Raw genomic sequence first — 24,352 nt, forward strand, 5'->3', positions numbered from 1 at the left:
GTGTTTCTCTCTTGTTCAGCTGTAGCAGGCCTGTCCAGTATCAACTTTCCACATTCCCAGCCAGAATCCTGTAGTCTTTTTTTCTTTTTTCTTACTATAATTTACAGATGACTTGAGCACTTCAGGCTGCATGCATTTCAAGAGCAATAAGATAATGTTTTCTCACTTCCCGTTACCAGTGGATGTCAGCTAGATTATCCCTACACTTCAGTGATCAGTATCGTTAAAGACTTAAATTCTCTGGAGCACCCTCCCCCACTTCGTCATCGACTCCCCAGCTCTTTAATGAGGATGGAGGCCCCCGACACGTGATTTCCCAGCGCTCCTCGCGGTGCTGCTTAGCTTTCCTCCTTGCGATTCCAGTGTGGCGCCATTCCTTGAGGCCTTGGCACTACATTACCCAGAAGAACTTGGGCTAAGGCGAGGTAGAGCCCTTGAGAATTCAGAAACTGCGCAATTGCTGGAGGCCGAACATCCAGCAGTGTGACTTCCGGCGCGTTTATTTCGACGTTTTGTTTGTTGTTGAGACCGTGGGGTTGGTGATAAGCTCACGAGTGAGCAGTTTGCTGGGCGGTGAGGGGCCTAAGGCGGAAGCGGGGTCTTCGTGCACACTGCACAGGATCTGTTGTTAGGGTCGGAGAGGTCTCCTTCTGCGGGGAGTTATTGTACCGAAACCGACCTGGTCGCTATACTTTGGAAGCTCCGCTCCGCCCGCAGGCTCGGATGGCGGCGGCTTCGCTGCCGGTGCCACCTCAGGTAAACGTTCTGCCCTGCCCCCTTTCCCGTCAAACTGTGACTGCCCTGACCTTCTCAGGTCGCTTTATCTCAAGGGCCTCTTCCATGACAAGCCTGAAGGCCTCTTGCAGGCCTTCACGGGTGGTGTCCTTATTTCCGAGGACCTGTGTAATGTGTGAGTGAGGCTTTGAGATGCAACTGAAGCAGGAATGTTGGGGAACCTGAGGTCCGTCTAGCTTCTGTGAGGAACAACGCTTAGGGGCAGGCTTCACCAGGAGTGGAAAATGAGAGGTTGTAATCTCCTGCTTAGACCCTCTGGAAGCACTGAAGAGTTGAGCATGGAGGGACGTCATCTGAATTTAGGTTTTTAAAATTAGGCTTCAAAACTGTTCAGTGAAAGAAGTCTGTTGGTTTGTGATGATTAATTTGAGGCAGAGGGAATTTCTGGCTTTTTCTTGCTCACAACTGGTAAGAGGTGGTACTGAGGATGGAGTCACGAAGGAGACCTTAGCCAGCCACCGTGCCATTACGAGGACTCTGGTCCCAGGCAGAAGTCCTAGGAAAGTTTGAGCCCCTGGAGCATCACCCAGGTCACCTTCCTACATGGCCTGCCCGTTCCCACAGATTCCCAGGACTGCAGAAGCACTTTTGGTAACTGGAGGTTGTCCCTGTCCCTCAATTATTCTCAAGCCCATGCACACATTCTTTGTATTTGAGAAGGGTCTTGAGGCTCTTCACCTGCCATTCACCCAGACCCTTGGTTTGGGAACCCCATGTTCAGGGTCCTGAATGCAGGACGGGGTCTATTGAGGTGGTTCCTATTTTCCATCATCAATGGAAGGAAGTGTGGAACTGGTCACTTTTAATGTGAGGCTGAACTGGTCTAGGTAAGTGCAGGTTTTGTTTTTTTTTTTTTTTTTCCTGGTGGGAATAAACAGGGAAGAGCAGAATTTTGGCTTGAAAGGACTACCTGTGTTTTCTGGAGCCAATGGGAGGGTCAGATCAAAGGAGGAAGGTTTTTTTCTAACTCCAGGTTTCAAGAGGCCCCATCTGACTGGGCAGTGAGGGAGATGTGCGAAGGAGTTGGATGGTGGTTTTTTGGGAATGAGTTTGTTCATTGTTTTGTTTGTCCTTATTGTACCAGGGCAGTGTGACCTTTGAGGATGTGGCTGTGTACTTCTCCTGGGATGAATGGTGTCTTCTTGATGAGGTTCAAATACGCCTGTACCTTGATGTCATGCTGGAGAACTTTGCACTTGTGTGCATGCTGGGTAAGGTCTGCACACCCACCTCCCTCCTCTGAGCTGCTGCTGCTGCTAAGTCGCTTCAGTCGTGTCTGACTGTGCGACCCCATAGACGGCAGCCCACCAGGCTCCACCATCCTCTGAGCTAGGCTCTGCCTTTCTCCTTTTCCCCTGGGGCAGGTATGTCCTTCTCACATATGGACCATGGGCACTACTTTCTCACAATGCTGAGTTATGTCCTGTGGTTAGTATAGCTAGGAAGAGCGCAACCTCAGTGCCAGAACACCTGTATCCCCAAATTTGCAGCTGAGGATTCAGGGTCAGTAGTCTTTCTGTGTTTTTGTTTTTATAATTTTATTAAAATATTCTGTTCAGTTCTCAACTTTATGTTAATTTTTGCTGCACAGCATAGCTACTAAGTTTTTTTTTATACACACACATACACACAGACACATATATATGTATATTATTCATTTCCCTTACGGTTTATCACGGGTATTGAATATAGTTTCCTGTAATATGACATCAAGACCTTGTTTATCCATGCTATGTTTACTAGTTTGCATCTGCTAATCCTATACTCCCAATCCTTTCCTCACTTACTTCCCTCCCACTTGGCAGACACAAGTTTGTTCTCCATTCCTGAGTCTGTTTCTGTTTCCTATATGTTTATATGTAGATATGTTGTATCATATTTCAGATTCCGTAAAGAAGTGATATCAAATGGTATTTGTTTTTCTCTTTCTGACTTACATCATTTGCAAATATTTTCTCCCGGTTTTTAGGTTGTCTTTTTTGGTTGCTTTTGTTTTGTTTTTAGAATACTTAAAAAAAATTTTTTTTTTGGTTGCATTGGGTCTTTGTTGCTGGGAGGATTTTCTCTAGTGATGAGCAAGGTGTACAGGTTGGTTTCAGTACTTGTGGCCTGAGGGTTTAGTTGCCCTGTGGCATGTGGAATCTTCCTGGACCAGGGATCTTACCCGTATCCCCTGCAGGTAGATTCTTAACCACTGGACTGCCAGGGAATTCTTGACATGGATTCTGTTTATTGTTTTTTGAATGTTACATTATCCTTGTGTCAGTCAGTCAGTCAGTTCAGTCGCTCAGTCGTGTCCGACTCTTTGCGACCCCATGAATCACAGCACGCCAGGCCTCCCTGTCCATCACCAACTCCTGGAGTTCACTCAAACTCATGTACATCGAGTCGTCGATGCCATCCAGCCATCTCATTCTCTGTCATCCCCTTCTCCTCCTGCCCCCAATCCCTCCCAGCATCAGAGTCTTTTCCAGGGTACCTTGCAATAATCCCAGTTGGTCATGGCATATAATTTTTTCTTTTTTTTTTTTTTTACAGTTTTTGATTCAATTTACTGATATTTCATAGCATGTGGATCTTTTAGTTGAGTCATGTGAACTCTTAGATGCAGCATGTGGTGTCTAGTTCCCCGACCAGGGATGGAATCTGGGCCCCTTGCTTTGAGAGTTAGGAGTCTTAGCCAATGGACCACTAGGGATGTCTCTCCTCTTTCATTTTTTTCCCCTTTTCTTTCATTTTTGATATTATTAATTTGTGTGCTGCCTCATTTTCACAGTTAGACTGACTAGAATCCTTTTTATATTATTTGTCATTTTAAATAACAAGGTTTTTTGGAGCTTTGTTGATTTTTCTATATAGTAGTTTCATAAGGTAAAAGCACAGATAGGTCTCCTTTTGGTCTCCTTTGATTTTAGGTCTCCTTTTGCAATATGTTCATTCAGTGCTATAAATTGCCTTATAAAACACTGCTTTCACTTATTTTGAGAAGTGTTGTGTTTATTTGAAAATACTTAAGAAGTTTTCTTTAGTTCATTCGCTTGGTCATGTCTGACTCTTTGCGACCCCATGAACTGCAGCACGCCAGGCCTCCCTGTCCATCGCCAACTCCCGGAGTTTACACAAACTCATGTCCATTGAGTTGGTGATGCCATCCAACCATCTCATCCTCTGTCGTCCCCTTCTCCTCCTGCCCTCCAGCATCAGGGTCTTTTCAAATGAGTCAGCTCTTCACATCAGGTGGCCAAAGTATTGGAGTTTCAGCTTCAATATCAGTCCTTCCAATGAACACCCAGGACTGATCTCCTTTAGGATGGAGGACTGGTTGGATCTCCTTGCAGTCCAAGCGATTCTCAAGAGTCTTCTCCAACACCACAGTTCAAAAGCATTAATTCTTCGGTGCTCAACTTTCTTTATAGTCCAACTCTCTCATCCATACATGACTACTGGAAAAACCGTATCCTTGACTAGACGGACCTTTGTTGACAAAGTAATGTCTCTGCTTTTTAATATGCTATCTAGGTTGGTCATAACTTTCCTTCCAAGGAGTAGGCGTCTTTTAATTTCATGGCTGCAGTCACCATCTAGAGTGATTTTGGAAAAATAAAAAGTAAAGTCAGCCACTGTTGTTTCCCCATCTATTTGCCATGAAGTGATGGGACCAGGTGTCGTGATCTTAGTTTTCTGAATGTTGAGCTTTAAGCCAACTTTTTCACTCTTCTCTTTCACTTTCATCAAGAGGCTCTTTAGTTCTTCTTCGTTTTCTGCCATAAGGGTGGTGTCATCTGCATTTCTGAGGTTATTGATATTTCTCCCGGCAATCTTGATTCCAGCTTCTGCTTCTTCCAGCCCAATGTTTCTCATGATGTACTTTGCATATAAGTTAAATAAGCAGGGTGACAATAGACAGCCTTGATGTACTTCTTGCACTATTTGGAACCAGTCTGTTGTTCCATGTCCAGCTCTAACTAAAAGTTTTCTTAAGATTTCTTTTTTGGGACTTCTTCTTTGACCCATGTTTTATTTGAAAGTGTATAGTTTAATTCTCAAAATTTTTGGATTTTTTTTTTTCAGCTATCTTTGTGTTACTTATTTTTTTTTTTGAAAGTCGCTCAGTCATGTCCAACTCTTGGCGACCCCATGGACTGTACAGTCCATGGAATTCTGCAGGCCAGAATACTGGAGTGGGTTGCCTTTCCCTTTTCCAGGGAATCTTCCCAACTGTGTTACTGATTTTTGTTATAATTCTACTGTGTTCTGAGAAAAGACATTGTATGATTTCAGTTGTTTCAAATTTGTTAAGGTATGTTTTCTCACCTAGGATGTGGTCTATCTTGTGAATGTTATATGTCAGCATGAATAGACTATTGTGCTGATTTTGGATAGAGTATACTAGTAGTCTTTAGATGTCCTTACATCCAGTTGATTGATGATGGTACTTTTCAGTTCAACAGCATCTTTACCGATTTTCTGTTTGCTGAATCTGTTCATTTCTGGTAGAGCAGTGTTGAATGAAGTCTCCAACTATTATAGTCTCCAACTATTATATCTGTTTCTACTTGTAGGTCTGTTTTGCCTCACTATTAAATATTCTGTTGTTAGGCACATAAATGTTAAGGATTATTCTGAAATCTTAAAAACTGACCCCTTTATCATTGTGTTATTCTCTTTATCCCTGATGACTTTGCTTATGTTAAGTCAGCTTTGATATTAATATAGTAACTATTTCTTTTTTTTAAAAAATCTTTTCCTGTTTTTTTGGCTCTGAGACATGTGGGATCTTAGTTCCATGGCCAGGGATTGAACTTGCGCTCCCTGCATTGGCAGTGCAGTGTCTTAACCACTTGGCTGTGAGAGCCACATCCAGTCCTTGTGTCCTGGACATGGTGAGACCAGCTCCTTCAGTTTAATCCCAGTTCATGTCCTGAACATGATTCCATGGACTGCGTCTTTCATGTATCAGATGTACTTGTGATGATATTATTCCCTCCAATAAAGTCACCCTGTTTGTTTTCAGGTTCTTGTCGTGCAGTCCAGGATGCAGAGACATGTTCTGAACAGAATGTATCTGCAGAGGGAGCATCACAGATTAGGACTCCCAGGGCCGAATTGTCTCCTGAGAATACCCAGCCCTGTAAGATATGTGTCCCAGTCTTGAGAGACATTTTACATTTAGCTGAAGAGCAAGGAACAAATAGGGAGCAGAAAGAATACACGTGTGGGGAATGTGGGAAACAATTCTATTTTACTGCCATTGTTCAGCAGCACATTGGAGTGAAATTCTGCCAGTGTCATATGGGAAGACCTGCATATTTGAAAAGCTGTACGATACATGCAGCAAGGAATCTGTCTACCAACATGGAGATTGGGAATGATTTCCTGGCCAACATGGGAGTTCAGAAACAAGCCACTAATACCAGGATGCCACGAAGCAACACTAAGGAGTATGATGCTGTTTTTCACAGTGGAAAAAGTCATCAGAGCTGGGGAGAAGGCAAGATAGTCTCCAACCCCACAGACATACTTATTCAGGATGAAGAAGCCCTCACTGGTGAAGGATTTTGTGAGTTTAGCAAATGTGGGGAAGCCTGGACCCAAAGAAATAGCCTTATTCAGAACCAGGAAGTTCGTGCCAGAGAAAGGTCTTACGAATGCAGCCATTCTGGAAAATTTTTTGCCCACAAGTCTGGTTTCCTTGCAGGTCAGAGATTTAACTCTGGAGGAACGCTATATGCCTGTCCTGAATGTGGAAAGTCATTTAGCCAAAGGAGGTACCTCAGAATCCATAGAAAAATCCACACTGGAGAAAAGCCTTATAAATGCAAGGAATGTGGTAAATCTTTCATCCAAAAGGGGAGGTTAATTGACCATCAGAGAGTTCACACTGGTGAACGGCCCTATGAGTGCAGTGAATGTGGAAAGTCTTTTGTTGCTCTGCGTGGCCTCCAGTATCATCAGAGAGTTCACAGTGGCGAGAGGCCCTATGGGTGCAGTGAATGTGGGAAATCTTTTATTGCTAAATCTGACCTCCATTATCATCAGCGAGTTCATTCTGGAGAAAGGCCTTACGAGTGCAGTGAATGTGGGAAATGTTATATTGATAAGAGAGGTCTTCAGTATCATCAGAGAGTTCACAGTGGAGAAAGGCCCTATGAGTGCAGCGAATGTGGGAAATGTTTTATTTTTTCAAGTGGTCTCCGGTATCATCAGAGAGTTCACAGCGGAGAAAGGCCCTATCAGTGCAGTGAATGTGGGAAATCTTTTATTGTTAAGAGAGGCCTCCAGAATCATCAGAGTGTTCACAGTGGAGAAAGACCTTATGAGTGCATTGAATGTGGAAAATGTTTTATTGATAGGTCACGTCTTCATCGGCATCAGAGAGTTCACAGTGGAGAAAAGCCTTATGAGTGCAGAGAATGTGGGAAATGTTTTACTGATAGGTCAGGCCTTCATCGTCATCAGAGAGTTCACACTTCTGAAAGGGCTTAAATGTTGGTAATCCTTTAGCCAGAGACAACTTCTACATATCCATAGGAAAATCCACACTGGAGAAAAGTCTTACGAGTGCAATGAATATAATAAATCTTTTTTCCAAAACTGAAACATAATTGTACATCACAGAGTTCACGGTGGAGAAAGGCCTTACGCCTACACTGAATGTTGGAAATCCTTTAGTTGAAGGAAGTACCTCAGTGTCCATAGCAAAGTCCATAGTGGAGAAAAGCCTTATCAGTACAAGGAATGTGATAAATCTTTTACCTGAAAGTACTGTTTCATTGGACATCAGAGAATTCATACTTTAGAAAGGCCTTATTAGTGTAATGTATGTGGTAAAAGTCTTACATATTCTGTCTGGTTTCCATTATCATCAGGGCAGTCACAGAAGAAAAACACTATATATGTGCAGTAAATATAGGACATCCTTTAACCAAACCCACCAACTGAGTTCCTTTAGGATAATCCACACTAGAGAAAACCCTTACGATGCAAGGAAATGTGGTCAATCATTTTCCTGAAAGTGCCACTTGATTAACCATCAAGTGTCTCACACTGGAGAAAGGGCTTTATGAATATCGCAATATGGCTGGCAGTGACATTGAGAGATTTGAGTTAGTAAGAAGGTGGGACTTACCTATACAGCAAACGGACACTTTCTAGAGAGGAAACTGAAGCACAGAGACACTGTATCATGTTTGTGATCTCTTCGCAATGGATACGGATCTGGGATTTAATTCCAGGTTACCTGTTTCAAGATTTAGGGAGTCTGGTCATTTTACCCCCTCCTGCTCCCTCCAGGTTTGGAGACTGAAAGAACACCTTGTCCATCCTGACATTTCTGCACCCCTCATCCCCTGCCTGATGAGCCCTGCTTATACCCTAGCCTCACGCTGATTATCTTTTTTCTGAAAACCAGCATTGATGACTTTCTGCAGATTGTTCCATTTAGCTACTCAACCAAACCAGCGCTGTGATTCAGTTTTTATTATTGCTATTTGAGAAAGAAGGGGCGTCCATCTCAGAGAGGTAGAGGGCTTTTCATAAAGGCTCTATTGCCAGACCTTTTGTGAGAGTGGTTTTTCTTAACTGCACATATACGCTGGCAGCTTTTCTGCCACTCAGAGCAGGCACTCTTATTTCTTGTGTTCCGACCATGAACTATGCACACCTGATGCCTGCATTACCACCAGGGGCTCCAGCTTCATTTCCACCTATGCACAATTCTTGCAAACACTCTCTCCTTGGGAAGTTCTTCACAGGGACAGCAACACTAAGCCAGGGACTCCAGACTTGCTCGTTGGGTCACTCTACATTTTACACTGGCTTCACCACTTAAGGATGTGCCTGTTGTTCCATTATGTAGTTGACCCACTCATGTTCTAGGCAGTGTGAGGAACACTGAAGAACTAAGTATCCTCTGTGGTCCTCGCATAGCCTGGTCTCCAACGTTCTTCCTCTTAACCTCTGCGTGTCCTGTCACTGCTCCTCCTACCTCCACTCAATTCGAAAAATGGAAGTTGCCCAGTAATGATTGTTAATCAGTAAGAACTTGCCCCCCCACCCCCAATCATTAGGAAGCACAGTTGACGAACACTTCTAAAAAATATTTTTGTTTGGAAACTTTCTTTACAGTATGTTGGTTTCTTTCATACAATGACATGAATCAGCCATAAGTATACATATGTACCCTCCCTCTTGACCCCTCTCCCACTCCATCCCACCTCTCTAGGTTGTCAAAGAGCACTGAGTTGAGCTCCTTGTGTTATACAGCAACTTCTCACTAGCTATTTTACACATGGTAATTATATATTTCAATGATACTCTGAATTCCTCTCACCTTCTCCTTCACCTGCTGTGTCCATAAATGTCTTCTCTATGTCTCTATTTCTGTTCTCTTCCTGCAAATAAGTTCATCAGTACCATGTTTCTAGATTCCATATGTGTGCATAAGTAAACTATATCCGTTGTCCTTTTTTGACTTTGTATAATGGGCTTTTAAGTTCATCCACCTCACTAGAACTGACACATTGATTACTTGTTATGGCTGAGTAATTATATATATACTGTAGCTGCTTTATCCATTCATCTCTCAGTGAGTATCTTGGTTCCTTCCATGTCCTAGCTATTTTAATATTGCTGCAGTGAACATTGGAACATGTATGTTTTTGAATTATGGTTTTCTCAGGGTATATGGTGAGAGTGGAAATTGATACAAACATTATGGAGAACAGTATGGAGATTTCTTAAAAACTAGAACTAAAGGTACCATATGACCCAGAAATTCAGCCTACGTTAAAATCTAAGACTGGATGCATGCTAATACCCCCAGTGAAGACCATTTAACAGCAGTGTGAAATCATGATTTTAATTGCATTTGTCAGGATTCTTGAGGTTAAGTGTTGTTTCTTAATATCTCTTTACCTATGTGTCTTGTTTGGAGATCTTCCTATTCTTATCTTTTGCCTTCTTTTATTTCCCCATTTTCTCTTTTTTTGATGAATAGGAGAGCAGGTAAACAAGAAAGACATCTGTGAGAGTTCACCCATTAGCCAGTAGTGTCAATGATGCCTGCACAGAATTTGGAATACTGAAAGAATGTGTTCTCGTGTTTTCCTCAGTTTCTTCAGTATGCATGATGTAATGACCAGATACATTATGCACATTTAAGATAAATCTGAATTTTTAACAAATGCTACTTCAGTCTTAAGTGCAGACATTAAGTTACAAAGTAAATTAAGGCCTATTTTATAATGTTTGCCAATTTGTGTGGGTGTAAATACTCCCATAATCAGTGTCAGATTGCCAGCATAATGTCACTTAACCTGGAGTTGGGAACCTTTGCCAGTACCCCACCATTGTGTACTTCCCCCCTTTACAAGTTCAGTATCTCTGCATATAATTTTTAAGAATTTTACATTACTTGAATGTCTATAAAAGACAGGTTTTGGATATTTGTTTTAAACATTTCATGGATGTATAGTTCGCTTAAAATAAATTTTACTTATTTTAAATGTATGTTTTGATACTTATGTACACCCCTTGAAGCAGTGTCCTGCCATTTTTAATTCATCCTCAGCGTTAAAATTACTGATACAAGAGCATATTCTACTTTTTAAAATATATAATTGTATTTACTTACTTATTTTTGACTGTGCTAGATCTTTATTCCTGTGCAATCTTTTCTCTAGTTGTGAAGAGTAGTGACTTCTCTTGTTGCACACTACTGGCTCTAGGTCATGGGCTTCAGTCATTGTTCTCAGGTTCTAGAGCACAGGCTCACTAGTAGTGGATCATGGGCTTAGTTGCTCTGGGGGCATGTGGGATCTTTCTAGACCTGGGATCAGTTGAACCTGCGTCTCTTGCATTGGCAGGTGGGTTCTTTACCACTGAGCCTTGAGTGCAGCCCACCACTTTTGTGAGACTATTTTCAAATGTTTATATGAATGGAATGACTATTGGGTCCTTCCCCTATATCATTTATCTTATCATGCACATTTTTTGTATTTTTGTAGCATCATGTACTACATGTACTTTTGTGTTTTTTAAATTTATAATCCCAGGTATCATGTCATTGCATGCATAACATCTTAGAATGCATTTGTAAACTGCTGCTGCTAAGTCACTTCAGTCGTGTCCGCCTCTGTGTGACCCCATAGATGGAAGCCCAACAGGCTCCCCTGTCCCTGGGATTCTCCAGGCAAGAACACTGGAGTGGGTTGCCATTTCCTTCTCCAGTGTGTGAAAGTGAAAAGTGAAAGTGAAGTCGCTCCGTCGTGTCTGACCCTTAGCGACCCTACGGGCTGCAGCCTACCAGGCTCCTCCATCCATGGGATTTGTAAACTAAGAGAGCCCTTATGTAACTCCAGTAACTTTACTGCACATGAAAGTATTCTAAATATTGCTGCATGTTAGCCCAACAGGGGACACAGTGTGACAGAGTTTGAATGCTGACCACCCTTCATTGTGGCCTGGATCTACAAACTCATGTACCACAGCACAAAGGGAAATGAGAAATGAGACCTTGTTGGGAAAATACAGTGGGAATTGCAGACCCAACACAGCAGGTTTGGCCAGAGAAACACACAAACATTCCAGAGAGATGTTGGGACAGGCATGTGAGATGGATGCCCAAAGTTCTGGGCTTGTTACAATATGTGTGGAAGATTGAGTTCAATGTTAAAGTAAAGATAGCTGAGAATTTATAGCCAAGAAGAAATGTTAAGGGACAGTGGATGGAAAAACACTGGCATGAAACACCATAAGGGCTGTTCTTTGCAAGCCAACTTAAGACTTGCCATATAAATCAGATAGTAAGCATAGGAAATAGGTGTTTGATTAGATATCAATATGAGAGTTATACTTGCTAAGTTGCCTTTATCTGTTAGGCTTCATCAAGCCTATTAAATATCAACTTTCTGCATTCCCATTCAGGGTATTGCAGACTTTTTTTTAAAATGACTTCAACACTTCAAGCTGCATGCATTTCAAAAGCAATAGGATCATGTATGTTTACTTCCAGTTATCAACGGATGTCAAGTAGGGTTGGCTTCAAGGAGTCTGAGATTATGTCTGTAACACTTCAGTAATCAGTAGCAGTAAAGAATTAAAATGCTCTGAAGCACCCTATTTTCGTTCCCTCCTGGGCCCCCATCCTCTTTAGAATTATGGAACCACCCTCCTCCACCTCAGGTGATTTCTCTGCGATCCTCGCGGTGCCGCTGGGCTTTTTTTCTTGGGGCTTCCAGAGTGGGGCGCAATTGCTCGAGGCTGTGGCACTACATTACCCAGAAGATTTTGCGCTAAGGCACACCTTCAGCCAATGAAAATCCAAAGGCGGTGCATTTCCTAGAGGCGGGACATCCGGTAGTGGACTTCCGGTGTCTCGGTGGCTGACGTTGTGGTCGCTCCTGGGACTGTGGAGCTGGTTAGAAACTCCGGAGTGTGTTGTTGGAGAGGGAAGTGAGGGACTAAGGCAAAGTTGGACGCTTGTCCGTACTGCTCAGGGTTGCAGACGTCGCCGTCGGCCGAGAATAACCGTGCCAAGTCCGACTCGGTTGTTCGTGTGTTGTCGCTCCGCCCACAGGCTACAATGGCGGCGGCTGCGCTGTCGGCCCCACATCAGGTAAAGGCTTCGTGCTCCGGGTTCTCCTCTGCCCATTTCCTCACTGAAATCCTGATGCCCAGCGTAAGAAGCGCCTGCTCAGGTCGCTTTATTTCAGGCCGCTGGTTCAGAACATGCAGGCCTTCGGAGGTGGTGTCCTTATTTCTGAAGACAAGTGTAATGTGTGGGTGAGGTTTGGATGCAGCTGAAGCAGGATCGTTAGGGAATCTATAGTCCATCCTGTTTCTGTGAGGAGCAAAGTTTGAGGTCAGGCTGCAGCTCGAATACTAGATGAGAGGGTGTATTTTACCTTTCTTCTTAGGGCCTTGCGAGCCGTGGAGTTTTGACCAAAGGAAGGACACGGTCTAGTCGAGCTTTTTAAAAGTTCTCCAAAGATTGTTCAGTGGAAGAAGAGTCTGTAGGGGGTGATGAGTACTTTGAGCAGAGGGAAGTTGTGGCTTTTTCACGGTATCATCTGATAAAGGGTAGCACTGACGATGGAGTTACGGAGGAGAGGCTAGCCAGTCAGCTGAGACTCCCTGGCCCTGGTACCAGGCAGCGGCCCTGGCATGTCCGGAGTCCCTGAAGCACCTCCCTGGTCACTCTTCTCCGTGGCCTTCGTGTTCCCGCAGATTCCCAGGGCTGCAGAAGCACTTTTAGTAAATGGAAGTTGTTCCAGTCCCTCACTTGTTATCACTCCCAGGAGCAAATTCTCTGTATTTGGTCTTGGGGCTCTTCACCTGCCATCCACCAGTTTTTTGGTTTGGGGACCTTGGGAACCCCATGCCTGGGTTATTAAGTGCAGGCCTGCTCTATGGAGGAAGTATGGAACATTACTCCTGGAACCCCTGTCAGTCCATGGAAGTGCTTTGAGGTGAAACTGAGCTGGTTTAGGTAAGTGTAGGTCTCCTTTTTTTCTGGTGGGAATGAGCAGCAGGGAAGAGCAGGATTTCAGCTTCAGATGACTGCCTGTGTATTCTGGAGGCAATGGAAGGTTCAGATCAGAGGAGGGAGATTTGCTTCCCGATGTTTCTAGAGGTTACATCTTACTGGGCTGTGGGGAGATATGTGGGAAAATAGATGGTGGCTTTTCAGGAGTGAGACTCTTCATGGTTTTATTTGTTCGTGTTGTACCAGGGCAGTGTGACCTTTGAGGATGTGGCCATGTACTTCTCCTGGGAGGAATGGTGTCTTCTTGATGAGGCTCAGATACAGCTGTACCTCGATGTCATGCTGGAGAACTTTGCACTTGTATGCATGCTGGGTAAGGCCTGCACACCCACCTTTATCCTCTGAGCCAGGCTCTTTCTCCTTTCCCCCAAGGACATTGCTTTACTCCTCACATCACTGCTTACATAAAGTGCTGAGTTATGTGCTGTGGTTAGTATGTCTATGGAGAGTGCATTCCTACTCCTTAGTGCCCGAACACCTGTAGCCCCAAATTGCAGCTGAGGATTCAGGGTCAGTAGTCTTTTTGTTGTGTATTTAATTTTATTGAATTATTGTTGATTTACAATTTTGTTTTAATTCCTGTTGTACATTAGGTTCTGCTGGTTATCCATTTTAAATACAGCAGTACATGTCAGTCACAGACTTTCTTAACTATCCATGACCTTCCCCTTTCCTCTTTGGCAACAGCAAGTTCATTGTCTAAATCCTTGAGTCTGGTTCTGTTTCCTAAATAAGTGTGTACGTATCAGTTTTTTTTTTAAATTTCATTTAAGTAATATTATATGATATTTATCTTTCTTGCCTGAGGTCCTTTCTCAATGACCTGGTTTAAAGAAGCCCTTCCCTAACACATACACACATTAGTCACTCTCTGGGACGTTATCCTGTTCGTAAAAGCACCTTTGAGGTGTCCTGGTTTGTTTGCTTACATGTTTATGATCTGCCTTCCCCACTTAGAGTGCTAGTATCCGAGAATGCTTTTATACCTGCTTCACAGTTGTGTTCACAGCCTGGAAAAGAGTGCCTACTATATAGTAGGTGCTCAATGTAATCTGGCACATTAACTGGTTGAGTCGCTTTTCCAGTAAACAGAAATATGATGTTTCTTCCCACAGAATACTTTCAATTTTGGTTGGTTTGAATCTATTCTAGTTTTCCTAAGTTTTTATTTTGTAGCGGGTTATAGCTGATTAACAATGTTGTGATAGTTTCAGGTGAATGGGGAAAGGACTGGGCCGTCCACGTACAGGTATCTGTTATCCCCCAAACTCCCCTCCCATCCAGGCTGCCACATAACATTGAGCAGTTTCATGTGCTGTATAGTAGGCTCATTTTGGTTATTCATTTTAAATACAGGCGTGTGCACATGTCCACCCCAAACTCCCTAACTATCCCTTCTTCCAGTCCTTCCTCCTGGCAGCCATTCTCTAAGTCTGATTCTCTTCCTGTTTTGCAACTTCATTGGTATCATTTCTTTTTAGATTCTACATATAAGGGATGTCATAACTATTTCTCCTTCTCTTTCTGACTTAACTTCTCTCAGTATTGACAATCTCTAGGTCCATCCATGTTGTTGCAAATGGCATTATTTCATTTGCTTTGATGGCTGAGTTCTATTCCATGGTATATAAGCACCACATCTTCTTCATCTATTCATCTGTCAACAGACATTTAGGTTGCTTCCATTTCCTGGCTCTTGTAAACATTACTGCAAGGGATATTGGGGTGCATGTATCCTTTCAAACTATGTTTTTCTCTGGATACATGCCCAGGAATGAGATTGGTGGATCATAAGGTAACTCTTATTTTTCTTGTTTTAAGGAACCTCCTTAGTGTTTTCCATAGTGACTGTACCAATTTATTTTCTCACCAACAGTGTAAGAGGTTTCCTTTTTCTCCACACCCTCTCCCAAATTTGTTATTTGTAGACTTTTAAAAAATTGGTTAATTAATTTACTTATTTTAATTTTGGCCACACTGGGTCTTCGTTGCTTCGCTGGGTCTTTTCTCTAGTTGCGGAGAGAGGGGTCTCCTCTCTAACTGAGGTGTCTTCTCTTGTTGCGGAGCATGGGCTGTAGCCCTGCAGGCTTCAGTAGTTGTGGCTTGTGGGCTCTGGAGCACAGAACTAGTAGTTGTGGTGCACAGGTCTAGTTGCTCTGCAGCACATGGGATTTTCCCGGATCATGGATTGAACCCGTATCCCTTGCATTGTAAGGTGGATTCTTAACCACTGGACTATAAGGAAAGACCATATTTGTGCACATTTTACTGATGGCCATTCTGTCCAGTGTGACGTGGTACCTCATTGTATAATAGTTTCTATTTGCATTTCTTTGATAATTAGCGATGATGAGCATTTTGTCATGTGCCTATTGGCCATCTGTATTTTTTCTTTGGAGAAATGTCTAGTTAGGTCTTCTGGGTTGGGTTTTTTGTTATCAGTTGTACTCCTCTCTATATATTTTGGAAATTAAGCCCTTGTCAGTCACATTATTTTCAGTAGTTTGTCTTTTTGTTTTGTTTATGGTTTCCTTTGCTGTGCAAAAGCTTTTGTTTGATTTTGTTGTTGATCACTCATTCAGTTGTGTCCAATTCTTTGTGACTCCATGAACTGCATGCTTGGCTTCCCTGTTCTTCACCATCTCTTGGAGTTTGCTTACATCCGGTGACTTAATGGTACCATCCAACCTTCTCATCCTCTGTTGCCCTCTTCTCCTTCTGCCCTCATTCTTTCCCAGGATCAGGGTGTTTTCCAGTGAAGTGGCTCTTCGCATCAGGTGGCCAAAGCGTTGGAGCTTCAGCATCAGTCCTTCCAGTGAGTATTCAGGGTTGATATCTTGTAGGATTGACTAGTATGATCTTTTTACTGTCTAAGGGACTCTCAAGAGTCTTTTCCAGTGCCAGAGTTTGAAAGCATCAATTCTTAAGCACTCAGCCTTCCTTACAGTCCAAGTCTCACATCCGTACATGACTGTGGGCCCATCCGTACATGACTGTGTTTGATTAGGTCCCGTTTATGTGTTTTTGCTTTTATTTCTCTTGCCTTGAGAAACTGTCAGGGTCAGTAGTCTTCCATCAGCCTGATTTATTTCTCCTTGTTTGCCCTCTTTTTGGCCAAGTGACTTTCCGAGTGAATGGTGCCCAAGTTTTCCTCTGTTACTATACCTGACATTTCTTTTTGTGCCTGACTCTGCAGCAGTGTTGTCACTGACACCATTACTCCTGAAACAGACCATGAGATATTTCTGCAAGATCTTTTTGCAAGGTTCCAACTTCTTTATATCCATGCCAGCATCTGTTATTTTCTGTTCTTTTGTTTTGGTCTCCCCAAGGGGCATGCAGGATGTTATTTCCCTGACAAGTGATGACCAGGGATTGAATATCTGCCACCTGTATTGGCAATATGCAGTTTGTTTATTTTATTTTTTAAATATTAGGGAATTGAAGGTATGAGTGCAAGGTTTTTCTTTTTTGTGTTTTGTTTTTTATTTATACTATTTATTTATTCATTTGGCTGCCCTGGGTCTTAATTGTGGCACTTCAGGTCGTCAGTCTTCAGTCTTCGTTGCAGCATGTGGCATCTTTAGTTACAGCATGTTAACTCTTAGTTGTGGCTTGTGGGATCTAGTTCCCTGACCTGGGATGGAACCCGGGGCCCTTGCTTTGGAAGCCTGGAGTTTCAGCAACTGGACCACCAGGGAAGTCCTTGTTATTTTCTTTTCTTTTAATTATTGCTGTCCTAATGGATGTGAAGTGGTATATTTTCCCATTTTGGTTACATCCCTCATGGTGTGCTTATTGGTCATTTGTGTATCTTTTAAAAATATCTACTCAAGTCCTTTTTAAATTTATTAATCGGGTTGGCTTTTTAGTTGTTTTTGAATTAAAATTTATCCATAGATTCTGAATATCAGTCCTTTACAATTTATTTATTTGGTTGCACTGGGTCTTTGTTGCTGTGCACAGGCTTCTCTTCAGGGTGGCTTCTCTTTTACTACGTGAAAGAGACTCTCACAGGCCTCAGCAGTTGCAGCACCAGGGTGCAGGAGTTGCCGTGTTGGCGCTCTTGGATGTGTGGGCTTCAGCAGTTGTGGTGCACAGGCTTATTTACTTACATGTGGAATCTTCCCAGACCAAGGAGCGAACCTGTGTCCCCTGCATTGGCAGGTGAATTCTTATCCACTGTACTATCAGAGAAGTCTGTTATTAATCAGTTTTTGTATTTGTGTTTTGGAAATGCTTTCTCCCAACCTATGGTTTCTTTTTTACTGTGTTTATAGTGTCCTTTGATGTACAAACCTTTTCATTTTTTTCTTTTTTCCCCACAGCTTTCTTGAGGTATTATTGACACATGATACTGTATAAGTTAAAGGTATGCAACCGAAATTGTTCCTTTTTATGAGGCCCAGTTTATCTTGTATGTTTTTCCTACGAATCTGTAATTTTCTCTCTTAAGTTTAGATCTTTGGTATACTTTGAGTGAATTTTTGTATATGGTATTAGATAAGGTTCCATTTTCATTGTTGTACATGTGGGTATCCAGTTTTCCTAGCACCATTTGTTGAGAAGACTGTCTTTATTGAATGGTAATGGTCCTCTTGTTAGTAAGTATTGGGTTATATACTTGAGAGTTGATGTTTAGACTCGTTAGTCTCTGTTTTATCCCATTAGAATATATATCTGCTTTTATGTCAGTAGCACACTGTTTTACTTTCTCTAGCTTTGTAAGAATTTCAGATTCATGTATTGTGGGTCCTTAAACTTTGTTCTTTTTAAATAAAATGTTTATTTGTTTAACTGTGTATTTATCTTGGCTGCATTGGGTCTTAGTTGCATCATGTGGAATCTTTTGTTGTAGCATATGGGCTCTTTACTTGTGGATCACAGGTTCAGTAGTTGTGGCTTTTGGGCTTAGTTGTTCCAGGGCATGTGAAATCTTAGTTCCCCAGATAGGAATCTAATCCAAGTCCCCTGCATTGCAAGGAGGATTCTTAACCATTGAAACCCCAGGAAGTCCCTTAGCTTTATTTTTCATAATTGCTTTGGCTGTATAGAATCCTTTGAGAGTCCATATGAATTTGAGTTTGAGTTTTTCTGTTTTTTGAAGATGTGATTGTTTTTGATAGGGATTGCATTGAATCAAAAATCCCTTATCTGAGTGTTCTTTTTAAATTAACTTTTTCCTGTCCTCGGGCTTTCTCTAGTTTCAGTACACAGGCTACTCATTGAGGTGGCTTCTCTTGTTATGGATCATAGGCTATAGGTGCAGAAGCTTCAATAGTTTCAGAATGCTGGCTGAGCAGTTGGGCCCAAGAGCCACGAGGAATCCAGTAGTTGTGGCACACAGGCCTAGATGCTCTGCAACATGTGGAATCGTCCTGGTCCAGGGATCAAACCCACATTCCTTTCATTGGCAGATTGACTGTCATCAACTATACCACTAAGGAAGTCCCCATCTGAGTGTTAAAATTTTTGTTTTTTTTTGAGTGTTAAAATTGATGAACCTACATGAACACATCGTTACACTCAAAATCTGAGTTTGTGTTAGGGTCCACTATTGATATTTTCCATTCTATGGTCTTTGATTTTTCAGCTAAAAAATTCTCTGGGCTCCACCTGTTCATTCCTTCTTCCCTCTTACTCCTTGGTATCCCCTGATTGCTATTTTACTGACTCTTTAGTTTCCCCTTTTCAAGAATCTCATACTCTTGGAATCATGCAGTATGTAGGCTTTTCATATTGACTTTCTCATAGTAGTAAGTATTTTAAGCTTTTTGCCTGTCTTTTCATGATTTGAGTAGTTTGTTGCAGTTTAAATAATATCTCTCTTCTGTGGGTGTATCATGTTTATCCATTCATCTACTGAAGGACTTCTTGATTACTTCCAAATTTTGAGAGTTATGAATAAAGCTACTGTAAGTTTCTGTGTGAAGGTGTTTGTGTGGATATACGAAGTGGACTCTACCACTAAGCATTCCAGTTGGCATTGAATAAATTTCTTGTTGCTCCACACCCTTACCAGCATTTGCTATTGTCAGTGTTTGGGTTTTGGCTGTTTCATAGATATATTAATATATTGGTATAGCCTTTTGCATTTAATTTTCATTTCCTTTCATCTATGTACACGCTAACTTGTCTGTATATCTTTGCCTTTAATGAGGTGTCTAGTGAGCTTGCTCGAACTCATGTAAATTGAGTCGGTGATGCCATCCAACCATCTCATCCTCTGTCATCCCCTTTTCCTCCTGCCCTCAATCTTTCCCAGCATCAGGGTCTTTTCCAGTGAGTCAGTTCTTTCCATCAGGTGGCCAAAGTGTTGGAGTTTCAGCTTCAGCATCAGTCCTTCTAATGAATATTCAGGACTGATTTCTTTTAGGATGGACTGGTTTGATCTCCTTGCAGTCCAAGGGACTCTCAAGAGTCTTCTTCAACACCACAGTTCAGAAGCATCAATTCTTGAGCGCTCAGCTTTCTTTATAGTCCAATTCTCACATCCATACATGACTATTGGAAAAACCATAGCTTTGACTAGATGGACCTTTGTTGGCAGAGTAATGTCTCTGCTTTTTAATATGCTGTGTAGGTTGGTCATAGCTTTTCTTCCAAGGAGCAAGTATCTTTTAATTTCATGGCTGCAGTCACTGTCTGCAGTGATTTTGGAGCACAGAAAAATAAAGTCTGTCACTGTTTCCACTGTTTTCCCATCTATTTGCCATGAAGTGTTGGGACCAGATGCCACGATCTTAGTTTTCTGAATGTTGAGCCTTAAGCCAACTTTTTCACTCTCCTCTTTCACTTTCATCAAGAGGCTCTTTAGTTCTTCGCTTTCTGCCGTAAGGGTGGTGTCATCTGCATATCTGCTGCTGCTGCTGCGTCGCTTCAGTCATGTCCGACTCTGTGCGACCCCATAGATGGCAGCCCACCAGGCTCCCCAGTTCCTGGGATTCTCCAGGCAAGAACACTGGAGTGGGTTGCCATTTCCTTCTCCAATGCATGAAAGTGAAAAGTCAAAGTGAAGTTGCTCAGTCATGTCCGACTCTTAGCGACCCCATGGACTACAGCCCACCAGGCTCCTCCGTCCATGGGATTTTCCAGGCAAGAGTACTGGAGTGGGGTGCCATTGCCTTCTCCCTGCATATCTGAGGTTATTGATATTTCTGCCAGCAGTCTTGATTCCAGCTTGTGCTTCATCCAGCCTGGCATTTTGCATGACATACTCTACATATAAGTTAAATAAGCAGGGTGACAATATGCAGCCTTGACATACTCCTTGCCCTGTTTAGAACCAGTCCGTTGTTCCATGTCCAGTTTTGATGTTGGTTCTTGACCTGCATACAGATTTCTCAGGAGGCAGATCAGGTGGTCTGGTATTCCCATCTCTTGAAGAATTTTCCACAGTTTGTTGTGATCCACACAGTCAAAGGCTTTGGTGTAGTCATTAAAGCAGAAATAGATGTTTTTCTGGAACTCTTGCTTCTTCAATGATCCAAGGATGTTGGCAATTTGATCTCTGGTTCCTCTGCCTTTTCTAAATCCAGCTTGAACATCTGAAAGTTCATGGTTCACATACTGTTGAAGCCTGGCTTAGAGAATTTTGAGCATTACTTGCTTGCATGTGAGATGAGTGCATTTGTGTGGTAGTTAGAGCATTCTTCGGCATTGCTTTTCTTTGGGATTGGAATGAAAACTGACCTTTTCCAGTCCTGTGGCCACTGCTGAGTTTTCCAAATTTCCTGGCGTATTGAGTGCAGCACTTTCACAGCAGCATCTTTTAGGATTTGAAATAGGTCAGCTAGAATTCTGTCACCTACACTAGCTTTGTTTGTAGTGATGCTTCCCAAGGCCCACTTGACTTCCCATTCCAGGATGTCTGGCTCTAGGTGAGTGATCACACCATCATGGTTATCTGGGTCTTGAAAATCTTTTTTGTACAGTTCTGTGTTTTCTTGTCACCTCTTTTTAATATCTTCTGCTTCTTTTAGGTTCATACAATGTCTATCCTTTATTGAGCCCATCTTTGCATGAAATGTTCCCTTGGTATCTGTAATTTTCTTGAAGAGATCACTAGTCTTTCCCATTCTATTGTTTTCCTCTGTTTCTTTGCATTGATCACTGAGGAAGACTTTCTTATTTCTCTGGGCTATTCTTTGGAACTCTGCATTCAAATGGTTTTCTCTTTCCTTTTCTCCTTTGCCTTTAGCTTCTCTTCTTTTTTCAGTTATTTGTAAGTCCTCCTCAAACAACCATTTTACCTTTGTGCATTTCTTTTTCTTGGGGATGGTCTTGATCACTGCCTCCTGTACAATGTCACAAACCTTTGTCCACAGTTCTTCAGCACTCTTATCAGATCTAATCCCTTGAATCTATTTGTCACTTCCACTATATGATCATAAGGGATTTGATTTAGGTCATACCTGAATGGTCTAGTGATTCGTTTCCAAGGCAAACCATTCAATATCACAGTAATTCAAGCCTGTGCCCCAACCAGTAATGCTGAAGAAGCTGAAGTTGAACGGTTCTATGAAGACCTACAAGATCTTCTAGAACTGACACCCAAAAAAGGTGTCCTTTGCGTTATAGGGGACTGGAATGCAAAAGTAGGAAGTCAAGCGATACCTGGAGTAACAGGCAAATTTGGCTTTGGAGTACAAAATGAAGCAGGGCAAAGGCTAACAGAGTTTTGCCAAGAGAACGCACTAGTCATAGCAGATACCTTAACAACACAAGAGACGACTCTACACGTGGACATTACCAGATGGCCAATACTGAAATCAGATTGATTATATTCTCTGCAGCCAAAGATGAAGACGTCTATACAGTCAGCAAAAACAAGACCGGGAGCTGACTGTGGCTCAGGTCATGAACTCCTTATTGCCAAATTCAGACTTAAATTGCAGAAAGTAGGGAAAACCATTAGACCATTGAAGTATAACCTAAATCAGTTTATTTATGTCCTCTTAATAACTTCTGGGGATTTGATTTGGATTATATTGAATTGATAGGTGAAGGTGGGCATAACTGACATCTTGACAAAAGTGGACTGTGAAATATCTTTGACACTTTAGGAATGTGAAGTATTTTTCCATTTATTTAGTTCTTTGATTTCTTCATCAGAGTTTTTATCATTTCCGTTATGTAGATCTTGTACATGTCTTGATAGATTTATAACTATTTCTTCCTTTCTGTCTCCATTCTTTCAGGGGGTGTTAATGTACATGGTATTGTGTTTTGGGGGGACTTCTCAGGTGGTGCTAGTGGTAAAGAACCTGCATGCCAGTGCAGGAGATGTTAAGAGATTCTGGGACAATCCCCTGGAGAAGGAAATGGCAACCCACTCCAGTATTCTTGCCTGGAGAATCCCAGGGACAGACGAGCCTGGAAGTTTGTGGTCCATAGGGTAACAAAGAGTCAGACGTGGCTGAAGTAACTTAGCACATTGTGTTTTTAATTTCAAACTTCACTTGTTTATTGTTGATGTATAGGAAAGTAACAATTAACTTTTGTATAATATTCTTGTATCCTGAAACCTTGCTGTAATTGCTTCTGAATTCCAGGATTGTGTGTGTGTGTATTTTGTTATAGCTGGTTATGCCATCTGAGAATGAAGGCAGTTTTATTCTTTCACTCCCTGTCAGTATAACTTTTATATAACTTTCTTTTCTCATTGCATTAGTTATTACTTACAAAGTTGAATTCTTCATCTTAGTGGCAAAGTTTCTAGTTTTTGTCTAGGAAGTTTGATGATACTAGTAGGGTTTTATTTTGATTGTGAAGTTAAAGAATTTTTCTATTTTTAGATAGCTAGGAGAGGGAGATTTTTGTCATGAATGGGTATTGGATTTGGCCAGATCCTTTGGTGTTTTTTTTTTTTTGCATCTCTTGATGAGATCATGTATTGGTGGGTGCTTTTGTTTGTTTTTTTGGACATGCCACAGCTTGCAGTGTCTTAGTTCCCTGACTGGGGATTGAACCCCAGCTGAAGCAGTGACAGTGCTGAGTCCTAAGCCCTAGACTGCTAGGGAATTCCTGCATGTTCATGTTTAAAGTGGGGTTTTTGGAAGGAATATGTACTTGACTCGTCCTTCTGAATTCACTCTGATAATGTCTTTTTTCATTGGTGTATTGAGACTATCAATATTTAATATAGTCATATAGTTGAATAAATATCTAATGAATTTGTTACCATTTTATACCATTGCCTTTATTCTTTTTCCTATGTTTGTTGTCCACTCTTTTTCATTTGTTAATTGAGAATTTTGTATGATTGCATTTTCTCTTCTTTGTTAGCATATCACATATACTTTTTTCCTTTCATTTTTCTTTAATGTAATTGCACTGGAGTTTGCACTATGTATTTACATCTGATTGTAGTCCACTTTCATATGACCCTGTATGGCTTCCTTGGTAGTTTGAATACTTTGTAATTTAAAAAAATTCCTAATTGCTTTCTCTGCTCCATTTTATAATTGTTCTCATTTGTTTTAATGTTATATAAACATATATATATATATGGGTGTTTTAAAAATGCCTAATGGGGTACACAGTTGCTGTTGTTCTTTAGAATACATATGTATAGGAAGCAGATACATGAAAAGATGCTCGGTATCATGAATGGTTGGGAAAATGCAAATCAGAAAGACAATGAGATACTACCTCATACACATTACAAAGTGAAGTGAAGTGAAGTTGCTCAGTCGTGTCCAACTCTTTGCGACCCCATGGACTGTAGCCCACCAGTCTTCTCTGTCCATGGGATTTTCCAGGCAAGAGTACTGGAGTGGGTGCCATTTCCTTCTCCAGGGGATCTTTGCAACCCAGGGATTGAACCCAAGTCTCCCGCATTTCAGGCAGATGCTTTATCCTCTGAACCACCAGACACGTTACAATGTCTGTTATAAAAAGGACAAAAAAATAAATGTTGGTAAACTTGTAGAGAAAACGGACCCCTTGTGCACTGTTGGTGAAAGCGAAAGTGTTAGTCGCTCAGTCAGTTGAGACACCATGGACTGT

The 24,352-nt window shown here is 41.8% G+C and overlaps 2 protein-coding genes across 2 annotated transcripts in view; both read left to right on the forward strand.

Moving 5' to 3' along the window:
- Positions 1–429: 429 nt before the first annotated feature.
- Positions 430–11,061, forward strand: LOC129546371 (uncharacterized). Its single transcript, XM_055411267.2, has 3 exons — positions 430–756; positions 1,880–2,006; positions 5,810–11,061. The coding sequence occupies exons 1-3, from the start codon at positions 724–726 to the stop codon at positions 7,279–7,281; spliced, it is 1,632 nt and encodes a 543-aa protein (XP_055267242.1). The 5' UTR covers positions 430–723; the 3' UTR covers positions 7,282–11,061.
- Positions 11,062–11,776: 715 nt separating this feature from the next.
- LOC129546374 (zinc finger protein 552-like) overlaps positions 11,777–24,352 on the forward strand; it is a 33,735-nt gene continuing 21,159 nt past the window's right edge. Inside the window, exons 1-3 of the mRNA XM_088830378.1 lie at positions 11,777–12,412; positions 13,529–13,655; positions 16,081–16,157. Coding sequence (XP_088686504.1) covers positions 12,380–12,412; positions 13,529–13,655; positions 16,081–16,157 — 237 coding nt within the window. The 5' untranslated portion in view covers positions 11,777–12,379. The remainder of the gene's footprint in view (positions 12,413–13,528; positions 13,656–16,080; positions 16,158–24,352) is intronic.

This window comes from Moschus berezovskii, chromosome 22, assembly GCF_049115385.1.
Source record: "Moschus berezovskii isolate FMDL1 chromosome 22, NW_MosBer_1.0, whole genome shotgun sequence".
NCBI classification, from domain to species: Eukaryota; Metazoa; Chordata; class Mammalia; order Artiodactyla; family Moschidae; genus Moschus; species Moschus berezovskii.